A 20,832-nucleotide genomic window follows, 5' to 3' on the forward strand; every position below is an offset into this window, starting at 1 on the left:
CATAGAGATTCATTGACTAATACTTATTAATAAGTATTTGTCCGGAAACCAGAAAAACCTTGTCCCCCCTTTTTGCCCCTTATTCCTGAACGATTTAAGCCATAACCCTCAAAGTCAAACCTAACCTTCCCTTTCTGGTATGGAACCTTGTGTTTCAATTTCATAAGGATCCATAGACTAATACTTAAGTAATTGTCCATTAACCAGAAAAGCCTTGTTTTTTGCCCCTAATTCCTGAACGGTTTGGCCCATAACCCCCAAAGTCAATCCCAACCTTCCCTTTGTGGTATGGAACCTTGTGGTACAATTTCATAGAGATCCATATTCTTATACACAAGTTATTGTCCAGAAACTAGAAAAATGCCTTTTTTGGACTCTTTTTTACCCCTAATTCTTAAACAGTTTGGACCATGACCCCCAAAATCAATCCCAACCTTCCTTTTGTGCTATTGATCCTTGTGGTTAAATTTCATAGAAATCCATTCATTTATACTAAAGTTATTGTCTGGAAACCAAATGTCTTCAGACGACGACATGATAGCAATATACTAACACAAATTTTTTGCGGTCGTACAATAATGGGTAAAAATCAGCATCAAAGGGCATCAACTCCTATAAGTTGATTGTAATTTCAGGCCATGCTGTAATGTTTGCAGATCTTGTCCTTCTGATCATATTTGGGGCCTTGGTGGCCAATTGGTCTAAGTAGTTCTACTACTGTAATCACTAGCCAGTCAACACTGAGGTTGTGAGTTCGAACCCTGCTCGTGCAGGTGCACTTGACTCCAATCTTAATTGACTAGGATTGTCAGTTTTCCTATCGAAGGTCGGTGATTTCTCTGGGCACTCCAGCTTCCTCCACCAATAAAATCTGACTGCCACGAAATAGCCCAAATGTGGCACTTAAAAGTGGCGTTAAAACACCAACAATCAATCAATCAATCCAATCATATTTGCTGTTAAAAATTTTCTTCATCTACTGTAGTCTTGACCAAAAATGCAAAACATGGCAACTTTACCTATTGTAGTTTTCAAGATAATAAGCAAACACATAAAAGATTAGTCAAATTCATCATTGTTGGTAGATCTTGTCTTGCTCATCATTTTTGTATTATAAAGTTTCTCACTATCTATTATATTTTCTGTATAATAATATTCAAAAGTTGGGTACAAATCATCATCAAATGGCAATTACTCCTATAAGGACTCAACCAAAATTTCTAGCCATGTTCATATTTTTGCAAATCTTGTCCTTCTGATAACTTTTGCTTTTTGAAATTTTTCTTCCATCTGTTGGAGTTTTGGCCAAAAATGCAAGAAATTGGTAAAAATTGTCAGTAAGGGGAAATAACTCTCATAAGAATTCAACAATAGGCTTCAGCCATGTTGATAAATTTGACTTTGTCCTGCTGATAATTTTTGCTATTTAAAGTTTCTCTTTATCTGTCATACATAGCTTTCAAGATATTAAACAAACATGCAAAAGATTTGTCAAAATTATCATTGAGGAGCAATAACTCCTATCCTTATAATTTTTTATAATTTTAGCGATGTAGACCTTGTGTTGCTGAACATTTTTGTATGCTTAAGTTTCTCTCTATCTTGTTTAGTATTCCAAATTATAGGCAAATATAAAAGAATAAGTAGAGAGTACATAGACCATGTCAGATTTTCTCTATCTATAGCAGTTTTCAAGATAATAGACAAAACTTGAATTTTATTCTATTTATGTGCTATTTTAGCCGTGTAGATTTATGTTCTATTTTTAGCCCTGTAGGTATGTAGGAGTAATCACTGGACACATTTTTGGTTCCGATCGGCCCAGTAGTTAATTGCAGAGATTTTTGTAAAAGTTAACGGACGACAGCAGACTAAGGACGTCAAGTGACGAAAATAGGAGAGGTAAAAATACACTATGTACCAAAAGCGTAGTTTTACTTTTTATTGTCCTCTATGAATTACTGTATATATTCGTTATGTTCCTGTGTAGTAATTTTTGTGGTTTGAGTAAACAATTGAATGTTCGTGGATACATTTGTACTTGATTTCATGGTTTTAACCACTTCTATTTTCTGTACTTGAACACTTAGATTTAAAGGTTCACCTGAACCCACAAAATGAAAATTCAGTTACACACAAACAATAATGATAATTTAACCTATTGTATGTGAAATTGTCTGAACTACATTTATTTTCTATGTCTATTCTCATTTCACCTGATCTTAGGAAAGGTCAGTGGTTCCCTGTAATAACTCCAATTCCTCCACCAATAGAACCTGGCCGCCTTGATTAGGCCTTGGGTGAAGGAAGTGGTGTAAAATACCAACAAATAAACATACAAAAATTACAACAGAAACCCACTTACGGGGATACATCAAAGAAAATAGATTGTAAACACTTTTATCATTATTTCTTTATTTTATCTACATTCAAAATTGCACAACAACTTCAAATGCAAAGAAAATTATGTAGTACATAAAATCTTTTTTACAAAAACCATGTCTTAACAAATGTAAAGAAAATTCAACAAGATGCATTTTCTTGCAATATAAAAGTATAATGTTATGAAAAGTCAAAAAATAAAATAATACTTTCTTTTGACAATGATCTGAGTCCTAAAAATAGAAAAACACACAAGGCCCAAGTAAGTACCAGATGTACAGTGCATTTGTAAATGGCAATGTAACACAATTCAAATTGGATTATCTCCCCTACACCAGAAAAGTTCTCAATTAAAAAGTAACAACATTACAAATTATATATGCCAGATATGTCAGATACTTAAGTTAACTATAAACTATGTTGCTTGTGTGTTTTCTCAACTAAGATAATCCAATACTATGCACAGTTAACACAGGATAATTCTGTTAACTCTTGCTGGTGTAGAGTAAATCACAGGTTGATTACTGATGATATAAAGTGAACGTGTAATATACCATCTACTGATTTAATTCAGAGAAAATTACCAATAATGAGGAAATGTTTTTAAACTAATAACACTAATTTTAAAAAAAATGATTAGCTATAAAATATTTTTTAACCGCTGTACATAGTGAAAATTTTGTTAGAACATATATACCAAATTAAATATTTATCACGATTTCTGATGCCACAATGGGACTCATAGCTGTTAGTAAAAAAAAATCTTTCTTCATCATGGGTGTGTAAGGTCAAAATGATGTTAAAAGACTGTTTTTACTATAAAAATAAACCTTATAAAATGACACAATAAAAATTACTAACAATGGTTTTAAGATCATTGGTAACAAAAGTTGAAACAAGGCACTTGATAAAACTTATTCATTATAAGAACAGTTGAAAACAAATTATACAAACTGCCTAATAACTTCTAAAACAAAATGAAAATATTCAACAACTAAAAAACTGACCGCTAACTAAAGATGTTTTCATTAAAATCCTTACATAATTGCATTGAGTTGTATGTTTGTAAACGGATCGCTCAACATAGAATGTTTTCCAAAACTATAAATCATTCACAAACTGTTCTAGTTGAAAAATCTCTCTGATTGATGTTACTAAAACTTGTTGCTTGTATAATATTTTGTGGTATACTGGTTCTAAGGCAACATAAATATTATTTCAAAAATTTGTTCATTTAGATAATATTATATTGTTCAGTGATTGTTAGTTACAATGGCCTGCCACTGCCTGACTGTGGGTAAGGAAATGCCACTTCCCACCCAGGTTAATGGCTTGCCACTGCCGGTCTGTTTGAATTGGATGTTACTAGTGGATTGTGTGAATCTATCTTGGAACCAACATTCTTAAATCTGAAAAGAATATAAGACATTATGAATCTTGCTAAATTGTACACCAAGAAATTAGAACATGCAAAATTTACATATGATTTAGAATTAGAATATAAGTTTATTGATAGGCAATATTAGTTCTAAAGAAATCACACTGCGAAAAGTAAATTTGATGTAAAAATCTGAAATATTAACTATTGCTTCTATTCCACTGAAAGTCAGTGTGGAAACAACATTCTCCACTTACTCATATTCCTTTCACCCCACTTAAGGGCAAAACTGAAATTTCTAGAATTTTATATGTAGTAGTGTACTATATATAACATATATTCTAACTGATGCCCATTTTGGTTATATTCTGATGCTTGATAACTAATTTTTGACTGACATCCAATACTTCCTTGCATTCTGATACTGGACACAAAATCAAGGATTAAATCATGTAGTCAAGGGGTAATATAAAACAACCTTTCTCGAATGATAAAACACTATTACTAATACAAAAACTTTCTTAGACTTTGGTGTGGTTAAGAGTATGACACATTGTTTAGACACTTATCTATTGTTTAAAGGCACATCTATTGGTTATTATGTGTCATTTGGTTGCTTACCCTCAAATATCTTATTGATGCTTACCCTTAAATATCTTATTGATGCTTACCCTCAAATATCTTATTGATGCTTACCCTCAAATCTCCTTTTAATCATAAATAAGAATCATACCTTGTTAATTTGAACAATTCTTTTTCTTGATTCGCTGCTTTGTCTGTAGTGGGTGATTTGTAGGATCTTGTGTCATATACTTTTCTTCCTTTTCTGTAAAAAGCATCAATAATATATTTTATATATAGCTCCGGGAATTTTTTCACAAAAAATCTTACAACATAAATAGATCGTAAGATATACTGGAATGTTCATGACTTACAAGTATTTTTTCTAGTATCTTCCTGGACTTCCATTCTATCATTTGTATATAAGCACTTTTGTGATATTTTTTCATCATAATTTTGTTCTTTTATATTTATATTTCTACATTTAGGTGTACACAAATTTGCCGAAATTGACCGATAGTGAATTTGTTGTTTGTATTCTTTAAAGGGAACAGCAGCTAAAATAATTATTGATAATTAAGCATCAGTCTTTTATCTGTTTAATTGTGTCTTTAGGTTGCTGTCTCATTGATAAATTCACCATTCTTTTTATATCAAGTAGTAATGCAAATTTAACTCATGATGATATGTGTTAGCCTGACTGAGTTAATAATTAACTTGGCTAACAAGCAAGCATTAAAAGTTAGGAAGTAGTGCCAATTCAGAGCCAATTTCTAATAGTAAAAAAGTCAAATACAAAGAGGAAGGCTTATTTCTAAACAGGTCACCAAATCATAAATGCCTGAAGATAGCTGCAAACCAGCAATTTTCAACAAAATATATCAGAAGGACACCCTTAACAAAAACTCAATTGCTGTGTGAAGTAAAGAAATATATTATCTGTAGGACAATAAATTAATTAATTTTGATAAGTGACCTCCTTCAATGCAAAATTTAACAAAAACATTAAAAATTTGTAGTTTGGATCAAAATGCTTTCAACAGCAACATGTTCAAATCTAACACGGAATAACGTTTTTTTTTTATTGTTTTGGAAATATTTAAAATTATTGAAAAATGTTTACAGTACAAATATGATAAAGATTCACTAATATCCAGTTATCACTAGAATTTGACTACATTTAGAATTTAATACTGTGAGTAAAACAAATACTGTAAATTCAGAATTTAATGCATGTACTTATAATTGTCAATCCTTGACCACTGGCAAAAATGTGAAATCTAATTAATGTGACTATTAAAATTTTATGAAGGAATATCACTTCTGAAATTAAGAATGCAAAAGTTTTTAAATGCAAATGTAATAAGGTTTTATTTTTTGCATTCATAAAAACATCCCAATAATTTCTGAATAGTACAGGAGAAATTCTATATTCCTGGACTTAGGTTTGTTGAATGTTGGTTTTATGGGGGTAAATTCTGAATAGTACAGGAGATATTCTATATTCCTGGACTTAAGTTTGTTGAATGTTGGTTTTATGGGGGTAAATTCTGAATAGTACAGGAGATATTCTATATTCCTGGACTTAGGTTTGTTGAATGTTGGTTTTATGGGGGTAAATTCTGAATAGTACAGGAGATATTCTATATTCCTGGACTTAGGTTTGTTGAATGTTGGTTTTATGGGGGTAAATTCTGAATAGTACAGGAGATATTCTATATTCCTGGACTTAGGTTTGTTGAATGTTGGTTTTATGGGGGTAAATTCTGAATAGTACAGGAGATATTCTATATTCCTGGACTTAGGTTTGTTGAATGTTGGTTTTATGGGGGTAAATTATGAATAGTATACAGGAGATATTCTATATTCCTGGACTTAGGTTTGTTGAATGTTGGTTTGATGGGATATTTGTTTGAATTATACTTACTCTTGGACATATTGGGGTCTGGCTGGTTTCCCAAAGGTTGACTTGTATTCTGATGCCCCTTGTTCTTTATCCTGTTCATTTAGCATGGCTCTATGTTGTGCTCTCAGTTTATCTTGTTTGAATTGCCATTTGTTGACCTCGTCGTGCCACTTTTTCTCATATTCATATCCTAGAATCTTTGACATAGATGGTTTGCCATTTCCATTTGAATCTCCCTCAGGTCTGAATAATAAATATCAAATTTTAAGTTATATAAGATAAGGAAATGTGGTATGATTGCCAATGAGACAACTATCCAGCAGAGTCCAAATGAAGCAGATTTAAGTATCTATCTATATTTTAAATTGTGTAAGAGTAGCGTTGTTTCTCAAAATTCTTTTTTGACAATCATTTTGAAAATGGGAGCAGACAGATAAGTTTTGACACCAGAATTCAATTCATGATAACATATTTTACATTAACCAAAATTGTTGACGAGAGACAGCCAAAGTCAAAACTATAGGGTTCCTGCATTTTCCATATTGGACCCAAATTAAACATTATAAATAGATTTTCAGAATTTTGTCACACAAATATATTGAATTATATCAGCTGCTTGACACAAAATGAATATTTTTCACTTACCAAAAATTTTTATATCACGAATCACATTTTATTCCAATTTCAATATATATCGAAAAATCTGAGACTAAGTACCTATATATCTCAAGTTAATATCAGACATAAAAAAAAAAAGAAATGTTGTTTGTGTTACGTTTGCAGTCTGGTTCTAACAAATAATGCTAAAATAGCGAATCAATTGTTGAAACAGTGAAAATCTGTTAAAAAAAAAATATAAAACACTTTCTGTAATAAAAATCCCTAAACTATGTCAAGTTAAGGCAATATGGAAGACATTGAATTCTAATTTTTATATTTCAAGAGGTTTTTAGTTATAATTAGTATCCAAAAAAATTAGATAATTTCACTTACAATGGTAAATATTTAAGATGAGGTCGTTCCTGTTCTAACTGGGACTGTTTAGCTACTGTTGATGGTTTTGTCCTTTCTTGTGGTCTTGGCTTTGTCTTTAATGGCTTAGCACTGCGAACACCAAAGCCAGGTTTTTTAACTTCTGGCAATTTAATTGTCTTATCTGTTACTCTTTCTCCTTCCCTCTCAAATGCTGACAACCTATCAAAGGAGAATGGTTGCCTTCTTGGTCTCTCATAGAAGTCTGTTTCAGGTTTCCATTCCTCATGGACCATATATTCAGGTACCATGTACTGATATTCAATGTCATGATTGAGTCTACAAAAGAAAATAAATTACATACAAGAGTCAAACTAAAAACAAGGACATTTTGTAGCTTTGGCGCTATGGTGTTCAAAGCAGGTCCCATAAAAAGTCCACAAAGAAAGAGGGAGGGGTTCCATTAAAACATATGGTACTCACAGTGGGCACTTAGAAAACTTTTCAATTTCAAATACTTTTTCACTTTACAAAAATTAGTATTTAACACCAACCTAATGAAGTTTTGAGATTTCTAAACAACTTCCCTGGGCTCCATGTATATTTCTATCTAGCAGCTCTGAGACATTTAAATATACATGGTATAAAAAACAAAAAAAAACCTTACAGTTATAGTTTACTAAAAACAATGTGAAGATGATCCCTTCATACATCTTGATCGAATGACCTTCAAGCAAATTTCAAGATGAAGATCAGAATCAAAGGTTTGTTTATATTTGCTATTTTCTAGTTTTTATTTATTTTTATTTACCCTTCCAGAGCACCAAAGATCAGCCCTGGTTTTTTATGGGTTCATGTGGACTTGTTTGTTTGTTTGTTGTTTTTCATTTTTGGCATGGTGTTGTCAGTTTCTTTACATCTTATGAGTTTTGAATGTCCCCATGGTATCTTTTGACTCTTTTTTTGTAAAATGAAAATCGATCACATATCCTTTCTTTCCTAAACAACATGTATCTTTAAAGAACTTGATCAGGTACGTTTGCTACCAAAGAAAGTTTTATTTTTATCAAATAAAAACTCTTACTGTTCGGTCTTTTTCAATTCAGCATCCTCAAGGGCATTATCCTCGAGATAAAACCATTCAGGCCTGGGATATCCTTTTGGTGCTCTTTCACGCATGTTTGGATTTTCTTTGAACTGTAACAAATCTACAATTTACAAAACCAAACAATTCATTAAATGAATTAAGACTACTTTACTACTGATGAAAACACTCAACTTCTTATTAACATAATTATAATATAATTTATTAAAAAGAAAGTACTGATATAAACTGATATAATGTCATAAAAATTCCAGGGTTTACATAAAACAGAGAAAGACAGACAACATCATGGAAAGAAAAAAAAGTTGAAAAGACAACATTTAACATAAAACTTAAGATTAAATGTTCACCAAATAAGGCTACTTCTTCAATTTAATTAATATAGTTTAATTTCTTTAAACCATAAGATAGCCATATATTTATAGGCCTATATTCAAATAGAAATTTAATATTGTATAATTATGCAATGAGATAATCTTACTTTGTCTACCACCCTGTTTGGCCAGTCTGATATATTTAGAATCCGTCTCACGGAACAGTGGTTTAATTGGGTCATCCTGATATTGTCCTTCTATTTCAGCATTCAGTCCTGGGATTTGTGAGGTTGCTGGTAACATCACAGGCTCTGATGGTGCCTTTGGTTTAGCAGGGGCATGGTAGAACCAACCTTAAAAGACATTTGTTTTTAAATTATTAATTTGGACATGCACAAATAAAAAATGTATATACATACATGTACATTCACATAACAGTCATAATATCATATCTTACTATGCAGTATGGGTTTTGCTCATTGTTGAAGTCTGATGACCTACAGTTGTTACCAGTAATCTTTTATGTCATTTTGTCTCTTTTGGAGAAGAGTTGTCTCATTGGAAATCATACCATATCTTCTTATTTTTATATAATATAAAACATTATAAAAAATAGATATCAATATGAGATAGAAATAATTTCTTAAGAGTCCCAGTTAAAGGTCATTGTATACATGTAGATGCCAGCTTCAATTATTATCATTTTTATAACTAATTGGTAACTTTGAGTGTAACAAGGTGCTTCGATCATCACCTTGTTCAAAACAATTTGGCTCTATAATTCCAAACATTTCAGTATCAGAACATTTCAGTTCCCATTTTTTTTACTGAACAGCTGCTTTTTAATTTTTGTTCACAATTTAGTGATTTTAATCGAGCCTGTGACTTTTGTCGCAAAAGCGAGACATAGCTATCCTACATTCCGTTGTCGGCATCGTCGTCGTCCACAAATATTCACTCTGTGGTTAAAGTTTTTGAAATTTTAATAACTTTCTTAAACTATCCCGGATTTCTACCAAACTTGGACAGAAGCTTAAATTGGTTATGATCATAAGATAGTATATATCCAGAAGTAAATTTTGTAAAAAACAATTCTGTTTTTCCATATTTTACTTCTAAATGGACTTAGTTTTTCTGCCACTTAACATTACATTCACTCTGTGGTTAAAGTTTTTAAAATTATAATAACTTTATTAAACTATCCTGAATTTCTACCAAACTTGGACAGTTCTAAGCTTGTTTATGATCATTAGATACAGTGTACATGTAGTATCCAGAGGTAAATTTTGTAAAAAAAAAATCCTATTTTCCGTATTTTTACTTAAAAATGGACTTAGTTTTTCTGCCAGTTAACTAACATACATGTAACATTCACTCTGTGGTTAAAGTTTTTAAAATTTTAATGACTTTCTTAAAATATCCTGGATTTCTACCAAACTGGGACAGAAGCTTAAATTGGTTATGATCATAAGATAGTATCCTGAAGTAAATTTTGTCAAAAAAAAATCCTATTTTTCCATATTTTACTTCTCAATGGACTAAGGATTTCTGCCAGTTAACATTACATTCACTCTGTGGTTAAAGTTTTTAAAATTATAATAACTTTATTAAACTATCCCGGATTTCTACCAAACTTGGACAGAAGCTTAAATTGGTTATGATCATAAGATAGTATATATCCAGAAGTAAATTTTGTAAAAAACAATTCTGTTTTTCCATATTTTACTTCTAAATGGACTTAGTTTTTCTGCCACTTAACATTACATTCACTCTGTGGTTAAAGTTTTTAAAATTATAATAACTTTATTAAACTATCCTGAATTTCTACCAAACTTGGACAGTTCTAAGCTTGTTTATGATCATTAGATACAGTGTACATGTAGTATCCAGAGGTAAATTTTGTAAAAAAAAAATCCTATTTTCCGTATTTTTACTTAAAAATGGACTTAGTTTTTCTGCCAGTTAACTAACATACATGTAACATTCACTCTGTGGTTAAAGTTTTTAAAATTTTAATGACTTTCTTAAAATATCCTGGATTTCTACCAAACTGGGACAGAAGCTTAAATTGGTTATGATCATAAGATAGTATCCTGAAGTAAATTTTGTCAAAAAAAAATCCTATTTTTCCATATTTTACTTCTCAATGGACTAAGGATTTCTGCCAGTTAACATTACATTCACTCTGTGGTTAAAGTTTTTTAAATTTTAATAACTTTTTTAAACTATCCTGCATTTCTACCAAACTTGGACAGAAGCTTGTTTATGATCATTAGATAGTATCAAGAAGTAATTTTTGTAAAAAAAAAATCCTGTTTTTCTGTATATTTTTCTTATAAATGGACTTAGCTTTTCTGCCAGTCAACATTACATTTACTCTGTGGTTAAAGTTTTAAAAATTTTAATAACTTTCTTACTATCCTGGATTTGTATCAAACATGAGCAGAAGCTTGTCTATGACCAAAAGCTAGTATCTAGAAGGAAATTTTGTAAAAATTTAGTACCTGTTTTTCCGTATATAACTTATAAATGGACTTAGTTTTTTTTCCCAGTTAACATTACATACAGTCTGCTGTTAAAGTTTTTAAAACATCTATTATGTGCATTCCCCTATAACACTGAAAACATAGACAACAGTAAAAGTAGGCAAGACACTGGGTTCCGTGGAACTCTTACGAATTTTTAATTAAAATGTCTTCATTTGCCAAATTAAAAAAATAATCAATGGCCTTAGTAATAAGGAAATGCAAAATTTTCGAAACCAGTTTGTTAGTACACTGTACTTAAATGTTGTTATACCTATAGGTTATGGAACTCCTTTTTGAGAAATTTGATTTTAAAAAATGACTGACTTAGACTTTTACCTTAAATTTAGCATTGGCATTATTTGGGTCTCAAATCCTAAGAAAAAAATCTAGAATCTGCTTAGATTTTGGTAATGGCCTTTTTATGAAGTCTTCTATGAAAAGAAAAGCTGGTGATTAGGGGCAAAATATTTTATCCTGTATCATAGAAAAAAACCCAAGGAGTCAGAACATCTGACAAAAATTCCTAAACCTGCCTGACTACATAATTTAGTGTTAATTTTGCAAAAATCAGTATTTCTTACTCCTTCACCGGTAACACCTGTGTCATATCAAATAGCAACATTCTAGTGGACACTGCCATGTTATTTTGAAAGGCAGTGTCTGCGCGTACCCGCATGCGGGTACGAATAGTCAAATTGCAATTCATAGGCTACGCGTACCCACATCCGGTTTTATAATAAAATGCCATCGGATCGGGAATGAAACGTGAAATATATACAGAATTTGTCGCAATTAGTGAATAAATTGATTAAAACTACTCAGAATTTTTAAATATATTTATATATAGGAAAGTGAACAGTTTTTCTCAATTAATAAATATTCTTAAAAAGGAAGAGAGTGATATACATGTGGGGAAGACATTTCAATGTTATCATGAATTGGAACAATTTGTTCAGAACCATCAGTCGATTAATTTTATACAACTGTATAAAAGAAACTCGGAGTGAATTGCAGCTGCAGAGAAAAGAAGAACTGGAAACACAAAAATTAAAGATCGAAGATTTAAAGTTTAACAGAATACATTTTTCCCATATTATCGATAATTTCCATATATATTTCACTTTTTATTCCCTATCCGATGGCATATGAAACCAGATGTGGGTACTCGTAGCCTATGATTGGCAATTTGACTATTCGTACCCGCATGCGGATACGCTCAGACACTGCCATTTTGAAACTAGAAATTATGCAGAGTTCCCCTATAGTACTGACTCAAATTCAAAAGTTAATTTGACAGGTTGGCAAGTTTAGTTTGACAATCAATGAATGTTTTTTTGGCAATGCTTCTTCCATACTTAATCTTAATACTTAATACTTAAAATGAGACTTCACTGTGCCAGAATATTCAGCACAAGTAGAAAAACAGATGACGAGCTCATGACAAAAACTATCGATAAATTTTCCCATAACTTCTTATTCATTTCCAATGAAATTTTATGATTCATTGTCTACTTGCAAGCCACAATTATTGTCATAAATCGACTTACCACATTCGTTTATGTTTTTATTCGTGGCCATAATTTCGTGTATTCAACCAAAACAATAAACAGACCGGAAGTGTACGTATTCGCTTAGCAACAGCCTTGCAAAGCTACAAGTTTAAAAAGAAGTAGGATAGATTTTCAAAGGCCCATTGTGAAACTTTATTTGAAGAACAAATAAAAAACACACATATTTATTTATTTTTTTTTTGCAAAAAATGATAACTAACGAACTCGTTAGTCCATTCAATCAGATAGATTCGAAACTTTCGCACTTCCTCTCTGAGCTGATCACGTGATCGTCCAATGTGGTTTCTCTTTCACTTCAGCAGGCAAAAACTTTTTGTCCTAATTATAGAGTTGACACTGCACTTTACTGACTGTTTGAATACTGAAACATGTGGGATGTCTTGTCAACAGTCATCCACGGCCGTAGTGGTGTACGATGAGAGCAAATTGTCCCCATTGGTTAAGACGTCCAGGACTTTCAATTTTGTAAATACAGAACTTGTGATAAAACAAGACTGGGGAAATTTAGGAGTTGCAGCAGTTGTATGGGATGCTGTAAGCTATTCAAATAATATTAAGTAAAATTTTTGTGATTTGTCAGACAGAAGAATGCAATCAATTCATTATGAATCAGGTGTTTCCTATGCAACTGAGAAAGATTCCAAGTCCAGTGCCTAATCCCTTTCAGGATTCTGTGTCTGGAGGGATTTTCTGAAGGTGGCCAAATCAGAATATTGTTCTAGATACATAATCTCAAAATGGGATTATATAGAGCCCTGATTGGCCAACAGAGAAAATCGCTCTGAACTCAAGAATCCCAAAAAGCCTTTAAAAGTGATTATTCCACATAATCTTAAATTCTGTGTACATGTATAAGTTTGTTTTATACATGAGTGTATAATAGAAATGGCCTTCATCATCAATCCTAATACACTGTCTGTTTTTTCCCTTTAGTGTCAAATGAGCCGAAAATATTAATTGTATACGCCTTATAGGCACATTGTATTTTTATGCCTCTGAACATTGCGACAAAGGGGGCATTATGGTTTACCCTTGTCTGTCTGTCTGTATGTACAGACATCCCAAAATTGTGTTCCATTCTCTAACTTAAGTTTTTCTCAACCAAATGTTATGAAACTTATATGCACAATACTTATAACCACCAAACAGAGACCAAGTTCAAATTAGGGTGGCCTCATTTTCACTGTTCTCGAGAGTTATGTCCCTTTATAAATGGAAAAGTGCTGAATTCTCTGTATATTTACCAATGAGGACATCCTTGTCCCATGGACACATTCTTTTTTTATTTAGCTACTGTCATTGACAGTACATTGTAAGTGTCAAACAGAAAATATGCTTATTGTAAGCATTAACTTTTATCTTTTGAAAAAAATTCAATGTTAATTACAGTAGCATGCCATTAACCACATTTCTGATGAATAGAGATCCACTGGCCCTGGGTCTTTTCACCCTCACTAATATTTGCTCTTCGTTCATACTCTTGATTTTACATTACTTAATATGAGACAGGCCTGGTGCTACCTGTTGAGCTCCTGGGGGTTATCAGTTTGTATCAAGTGGATTATGCAACTTTGTTTTGCTTATCATAATACTTATAACAATTCAGAACTGATCTGTAATTGTATATAGGTTACAGAGATATTTTATTTAGTTCAACTTTGAAATATTTGACCTTTGCTTTTTTAAATACATGATAAAACCATCACAGTCTTAATGACATAAATTTATTTAATTATTTTGAATGAGTTGTTGATCCCTGTTATTTCATTAGGCATATTATATGGTAGTAGCAGAAAAACAAGCATGCTAATTAAAAAGTATCAATTCAAAGGAACTTTAACCAAAATTGAGGTGTCATAATTTTGAGACAGATCAAGCTGCCTAATTGATTGAACATTAAGATGATTACCCAAACTTATTAACAAAAAACACAAAGGGGAAATTATAAAATATTTCAATCTGACAGTACAAATATCATTTTAATAAACATATTTATTAAAGTGTTGCATAATCTTGATGATGTTTGTCACAAAACATCTACAAATTTTCTAATATTTACACATAAAACAATAAATATCCAGCCATAAAAATCTGACTAATGAAACACTAACTGTTTAAAACTTTATACATTTAGTATCTAAGTTAAAAAACTAAACATTGCTCATAGAAAGTTTCAAATCCTTATCATGCTTATATCTGTCATGTCTGTATACTTGTAAAAAAATTCTAAATATATATATAAAAACTTCTTGACTATGGTTGAAATAGATGTATAATAAGCTTATTATTATCGTCTGTAATAAAAAATCTCTACTGATAAAAAATGTTTGCATTTAAGAACAGTCATGACAGTTATAATTCTAGATAATATATGGACTAAGAAAATCATTTTCTGCAAATAAAAATCTTGTCTTACATTTTACAAATATAATAGTTTTAAATGAAAATGAGTCAGAACTTTATTGCTACTTCTTTATCATGTTTATTTACAAATATAATTGTTTTAAATGAAAATGAGTCAAAAACTTTATTGATACCTTTTTAGCTATATTAGAAGGGTTGAAAAACAAGTCTGTGTATCAAAAAAGGCTGAAAGAAACAATTATCACTAAAGAAACTAGAGGCTCTAAAGAGCCTGTGTCGCTCACCTAGGTCAAATAGGTCTATGTGCATCTTCTACAATTGACACTCTCCAACATTTAATAATTTCCTCTTAGATTAACAGAGGTCAGAGTGGTCTTTGAAACTGATAAGGTGTGGCCTTAAATGTGGTCAGATTAGTCTTTCAGAGTGGTTCAAGTTGATTTTCACACAATGACACATGGCAGTTGTTTTTCACAATAGGTCAGAATGTTCTAAATTGACCAGAGTTGTCTTGGTCTGACATGTCATGAATAATAGCTTTTAAAAAGTTTAATGTTTATTTATTTTATTATTTTTTTTTATTGTATTTCAACTATTTGGGAGCTTTGCAGATATATAGTCCAAGTTGTCCTGATTATGTGGTTAATTTGAAAGGCTAACTTGAGCTTGTGTTTTGTAGCCTGTTTGCTATATATCTACTTTAAATATAAATTTAACATGTTTAAATAGAATTGAATTAAAAAGAAATTAAGTTACAGAATGGAAACTAAAAGTTTTGCAATCTTTCGATTTATAAAGGGGCATAACTCAATAATGGTTAAAGTGATACTACCCAAATTCAACTTGATCTGTGTTTTATCAGTGGAAGTCAAAATTAAACATTGCATTGTATATAGCATTGATTGTAGTTGATTCAACTATAATTATGGACAAATGAAGATAAGTCCAATTTCAAAAATAACTTGATATTTAGAAGAAAATAAAAATTTTGCAATTTTTATACGACCGCAAAAAAATTTTGTGGTTGTATATTGGTATGACGTTGGTGTCGTCATCCGAAATAACATTTGGTTGAGGCAAACTCAAGTTAGAGAATGAAAACCAACGTACGTACAGATGGAAAAGGGTAAAACTTAATGCCCCCACCGCTACGGCGGGGGCATAAAAATGGACTTACCTAGGGTGAGCATGTTTTTAGGACAAATGGACCCATTACCATGTTGACTGATTACTTTTACAGATTAAGCTTTACAAAGAAATGCCAGTAAATAAAAATTCAACTATTAAAACTAGTAAAATAAATAATCTTACTAGCAGATACATATATTGGCTGTTTTTCTTTTCATCTATAGAATACAGTCTCGAAAAATCATTTGTATGACCAAACCAACGATAGAACTGTTTACAGTTACCATACCAATATATTGGAAAGCTACATACTTTTTCTTTGGCTTTGCTTAGAGAATCAAAAATGCTTACATAGATTTTTATTACAACTATTAACAATGATTATATGGCTTCAATCATGTCCAATATATCCATGTACCTGTGTACATGTGTCTCGTAAAAAATTGCAACAAAAGATCTAAAAAAAGGGTTAAAATACAGGCTGTTGTCTGCTCTATGGTCGAGTCGTTGTCTCTTTGACACATTCCCCATTTCCATTCTCAATTTTATTAAACATTGATTTAATTTCATTTGCAGGCAATTGTTCTTTGCAAGTTCATAGAAAAGTATAAAGAAGAATTCAAAAACAAAGAAGTTATAGAGCTTGGAGCAGGATCAGGAATTGTTGGCATTGTAGCAGCATTAATTGGTAAGAGTTCATACATTGAACATGTGAACTGCGTCGGATAGAAATCACCCTTATGCAAGTGCACATATACATGTACATGTACATGTACACGTATAACACTTTGATTGATTTTGGAACATTCAAATACTAAATAAAAGTAAATTTTGGTTTGTTTTGTAGGGTTTTTATAACATCTCAAATTTCAAACAGTTACAGACTTTCTGTAGAGATGTTTTCAAACCAAAATAGGTTAACAGATGTATTGATATTTATTTGCATAAGGTGCAGCTCATGTGTCATAGGAGGAGGTGTTGTCAGTCAGGGGTGCTACTTTAACAAGTGATTTCATCATCACTTATTTCAGTGATTTGAAAAATTCAGTTATCACCTATTTAAGTGATTCTAGTGTTTTCTTTGATCTTCAAATGCTAATTTCATTGATTTTCCATATTTTCACAATCTTTTCTATAATTTTCCTACATAAATCAATTATCACTTTTTCTTTGTATATTAATTAAACCAGTGCGCTTGGGCAGTAAGTTAGTGCGCTAAAGCTTTTAAAAGTACCCTTGGGAATTTTTCTGTAATCAAAAATTCATTAACTACTCTTACTACCAGACAAAGATCAACAATATTAGGTAACCAGATTGGTTTTCTTTAGAGTTAGAATGATCTACTTCAAGGTTATGACCTGATCTACAAACTATTCCAGTTTTTGCATATTTTAAAAAACTGTAAAAGTGTCAGGCTTATCAAGCAAAAGACAATTTCTGCATATACATAGTTGTTTTTTCAATGGAATTGTTGTCTTTTTACCAATAAAAAAATCAAGCTTGTGGGAAAAATATCAAGAAAATGTTATAAACACTTTTTAAAGTGATTAAATTTTAACTTCTAAAATTACTTGTTTCAGTGATTTTAAAAAGTCTGTGTGAAAATTTTTAATATTTCACAGCCAAAATCACTTGAGGGAGTGATTCTGAAATCACTTGTTTAAGTAGTATCCCTGACTGGTTGTAGCATCAATTTTTGGTAACAAAGGTTAAAGTCGGATCATATCTTGTATTAAGGTGTTTAGATATCACTAATAGACACCAGTTCCAGAGTTCTCAAAAAAATGGTGGTCCAAAGGTTTAACTTTTGACCACCAACATAATCAAAGGACCTATGCAATTTTGGTATTTTGCAATAGAAATCATAAGTGAGGACCAGCAGATTTTCTTCAAAACCACCTGAGAAAAAAAGATTTCGAGAACCTTGGAGTTCATGATATGTGGTTCAATGCTGAAGCATTAATGATAATTGGCAGCATCCACTGGTCAGGAATCAGAGCTTAGGTGTTGTCATGGTTGTAGAAGCAAGGCTCTCTGGCAGGATCAGACATGTAAGATGTCTTGAAGTATTTTAGCTGCAGTAACAGCCTTCACAATAAACATGATAAACCACAAGCTCAAAATTTCATGTGTGTAAAAATACAAGGCCATTAAGAATTTTACTAATTACAGGCCATTATTTTTAGTTTTGTAAGTGGCTTACATGTTCAATCCAGAATCATAGCAAGGAATAAATTGAACATTGTGTCCATCTGTTCATTTATCTGCCTGTCTGTACATTGTCAATAAAAGTTTCACAGACTCTTCAGCATGTTTTAAAACAATAAATAGTAGCTAATGACAATTGAACATCACCTATTTACATGATTTATATGTTTATCCAATAAAAATAGGTGGTATTTCATATGCATTAGTACATGATGTATGTAATTTTCCATATATCTATACTACAAAAGGGAAACCTTTAAGATCTTGTATAGATTTGCATTTCTTCCCAAAACAAACACCTTATTTCAATGGCATTTCCGTACAACCATATGTTCTGACATAAGGTCATTATGCATTTATATTCATTGATATTTTGTCATCAAAATACATTTGGTCATGTTGGTTGTTTCATGCAGCACAAAAGCATTGATTTTGCCATATCTGCAAAAAGGGGCGCACGATTTTGTGTTTATAAAATTTTTAATTTTTACTCAAAACTCAGGTTCCTTACTGACCTTAGGGCCTTCCAGAAATAAATATATGGGGGGGGGGGGGGGGGGGTCGGAACACACTTTTTATTTAACCTCATCATGCATAATATTTCAATTGATTATTTCATATTATTATTAAGGCTATCTGTCTAAAAGAACAACCACCCATCAAATTTTAATCAAAGTGCATTCAGACACCCCCCTTTCCCCCATTCAATTAATTCTTGAAAAGCCCTTAGCATGCTTAAACTGTTATGTAAGCTACTTTACATGTCTTTTCAGACCCACCTCACCTTTATTACTTTCTTCATGTCCTTGTCTAGAGCTATTTTCTGGATGAGTCTGAACAGTCTGAAGTCTGTACTTTTAAAGTTTTGTCAGCTTTAGGGAACCAATACTTAACAAAGAAGTTGTTCACTAATAACAATATAACTAATACAAAGATGATTTAATTTCAGGAGCTAATGTTGTGATCACAGACAGGGAGCAAGTCTATTCCTACCTAAAACGTGTTGTAAAGGAAAATCTTAAAGACAAAGAAAATGTCAAATATTCAGTTAAAATCTTAGACTGGACAAGAGACCTTCATAAATTTCCTCAAAAGTACGATATCATTCTAGGAGCTGATGTCATCTATGTGGAGGAGGTGTTTGATGCATTGTTAGAAACACTACTACATCTCAGTCATGATGAGACAAAAATATACTTGTCGTGTAAAATACGATACGATAGAGACACAAGATTTTTAGATATGGTGCAGAAACACTTTACGTTACAAGAAGTTTTGCATGACAGGGAGAAAGATATTAAAATTTTTCTATGTAAAAAAATAAAATATTGAGCTAAATGTCCTGAATGTGTTATAAATATGTATGTCATGTGTGTACGGGATAGTTTGTAATACGTCAACGTCATATACATGTAGAAATTTACATCTTGCTATAAACAGACTTCTGCTCATCTTTGCTCAGCTTGATGGTCATGAAATATTACTGGTTTATTTTCGATGAATATTTGTGTTCTTATAATTAGATAAAAGTAAAATGCTCTATAGAAAATGCATAATAGTTATGATATACTGGTAAAATGGACACATAACATGCAAAAGGCTTGCACATTATTTATCTATAAATTACCCTAGAGTGTATACTGTAAGATGGTATCCGCAACAATCACCACATTTGTATTTCTGAATAATAGATTATTAAGGGGTATACATAAATAAAAAAACCCAAACAACATGAAAAACCAAAAGACAATCTAAAGTTTGAATGTTTGCCTAGATGATCTTCCAATTGGTGCTTTTTCCCAGACGTCACAAAGCAATTATCTTCAAGTCACGATTTCCCCGAACAACCCCAGGTCAACTGGGACAGTTCATTCATAAAATTGAAATTGGAATCTCTTCTATTCTGTGTAACTAAGGATCTATATATGTAAGAAGTAGGTTCAAGCTCGTCAATTTTTATAGTTCAAAAAGTCATAAAAGTCCATCTGAATAATCAAAAAGGCAAACTAAAAATGGAAAAATAATAAGATTATAATTCATACCTTTGATGCCAAGATCTCTCTTCCTAGGTTATTTGGATGTTTTATCTGTTCAGTCTAGCCTGGTACTCTCTTTTGTTATTCAAATGTGGAAAGGTTGCTATTGATGCTTAAATCCATGGTAATCTTTTTCCAATTTTGTGTCAATATAAGATATGGATCTATAATAAAAATCTCTCAAAACGCTTTCTGTGTTCTGTCATAATATGGTGTCATCCTTTTTTTTTTAGTTCAAATATGTCACTTTAGTTATTCCAATGTACAATTTAATATGGTCATTTTTCTTCAACATTCAACATGCATGACATGTTACCATGGTTACTGTTTATATTTGAATATCAGGATATATACACTGTAAATGTGTGGCAATAAACTG

At 31.4% G+C, this 20,832-nt stretch overlaps 2 protein-coding genes across 3 annotated transcripts; one reads left to right on the forward strand and one right to left on the reverse strand.

The window, feature by feature from the left end:
• Positions 1 to 2,395: 2,395 nt before the first annotated feature.
• Positions 2,396 to 20,597, reverse strand: LOC127736624 (uncharacterized protein C7orf57 homolog). Of its 2 annotated transcripts, none has more exons than XM_052247183.1 (7): positions 20,460 to 20,597; positions 8,786 to 8,971; positions 8,284 to 8,407; positions 7,221 to 7,538; positions 6,249 to 6,470; positions 4,494 to 4,586; positions 2,396 to 3,791 (listed from the first exon to the last, which is right to left on the reverse strand). In XM_052247183.1, the coding sequence occupies exons 2-7, from the start codon at positions 8,919 to 8,921 to the stop codon at positions 3,707 to 3,709; spliced, it is 978 nt and encodes a 325-aa protein (XP_052103143.1). In that variant the 5' UTR covers positions 8,922 to 8,971; positions 20,460 to 20,597; the 3' UTR covers positions 2,396 to 3,706. The 2 variants fall into 2 exon arrangements, with proteins under 2 accessions (XP_052103143.1, XP_052103142.1); XM_052247182.1 differs by lacking the exon at positions 20,460 to 20,597 and adding an exon at positions 12,694 to 12,805.
• Positions 12,955 to 19,759, forward strand: LOC127736625 (protein N-lysine methyltransferase METTL21A-like). Its single transcript, XM_052247185.1, has 3 exons — positions 12,955 to 13,251; positions 16,786 to 16,897; positions 19,367 to 19,759. The coding sequence occupies exons 1-3, from the start codon at positions 12,994 to 12,996 to the stop codon at positions 19,747 to 19,749; spliced, it is 753 nt and encodes a 250-aa protein (XP_052103145.1). The 5' UTR covers positions 12,955 to 12,993; the 3' UTR covers positions 19,750 to 19,759.
• Positions 20,598 to 20,832: the final 235 nt, after the last annotated feature.

This window comes from Mytilus californianus, unplaced genomic scaffold (genome assembly GCF_021869535.1).
Source record: "Mytilus californianus isolate M0D057914Y unplaced genomic scaffold, xbMytCali1.0.p SCAF_34, whole genome shotgun sequence".
Taxonomy (NCBI): domain Eukaryota; kingdom Metazoa; phylum Mollusca; class Bivalvia; order Mytilida; family Mytilidae; genus Mytilus; species Mytilus californianus.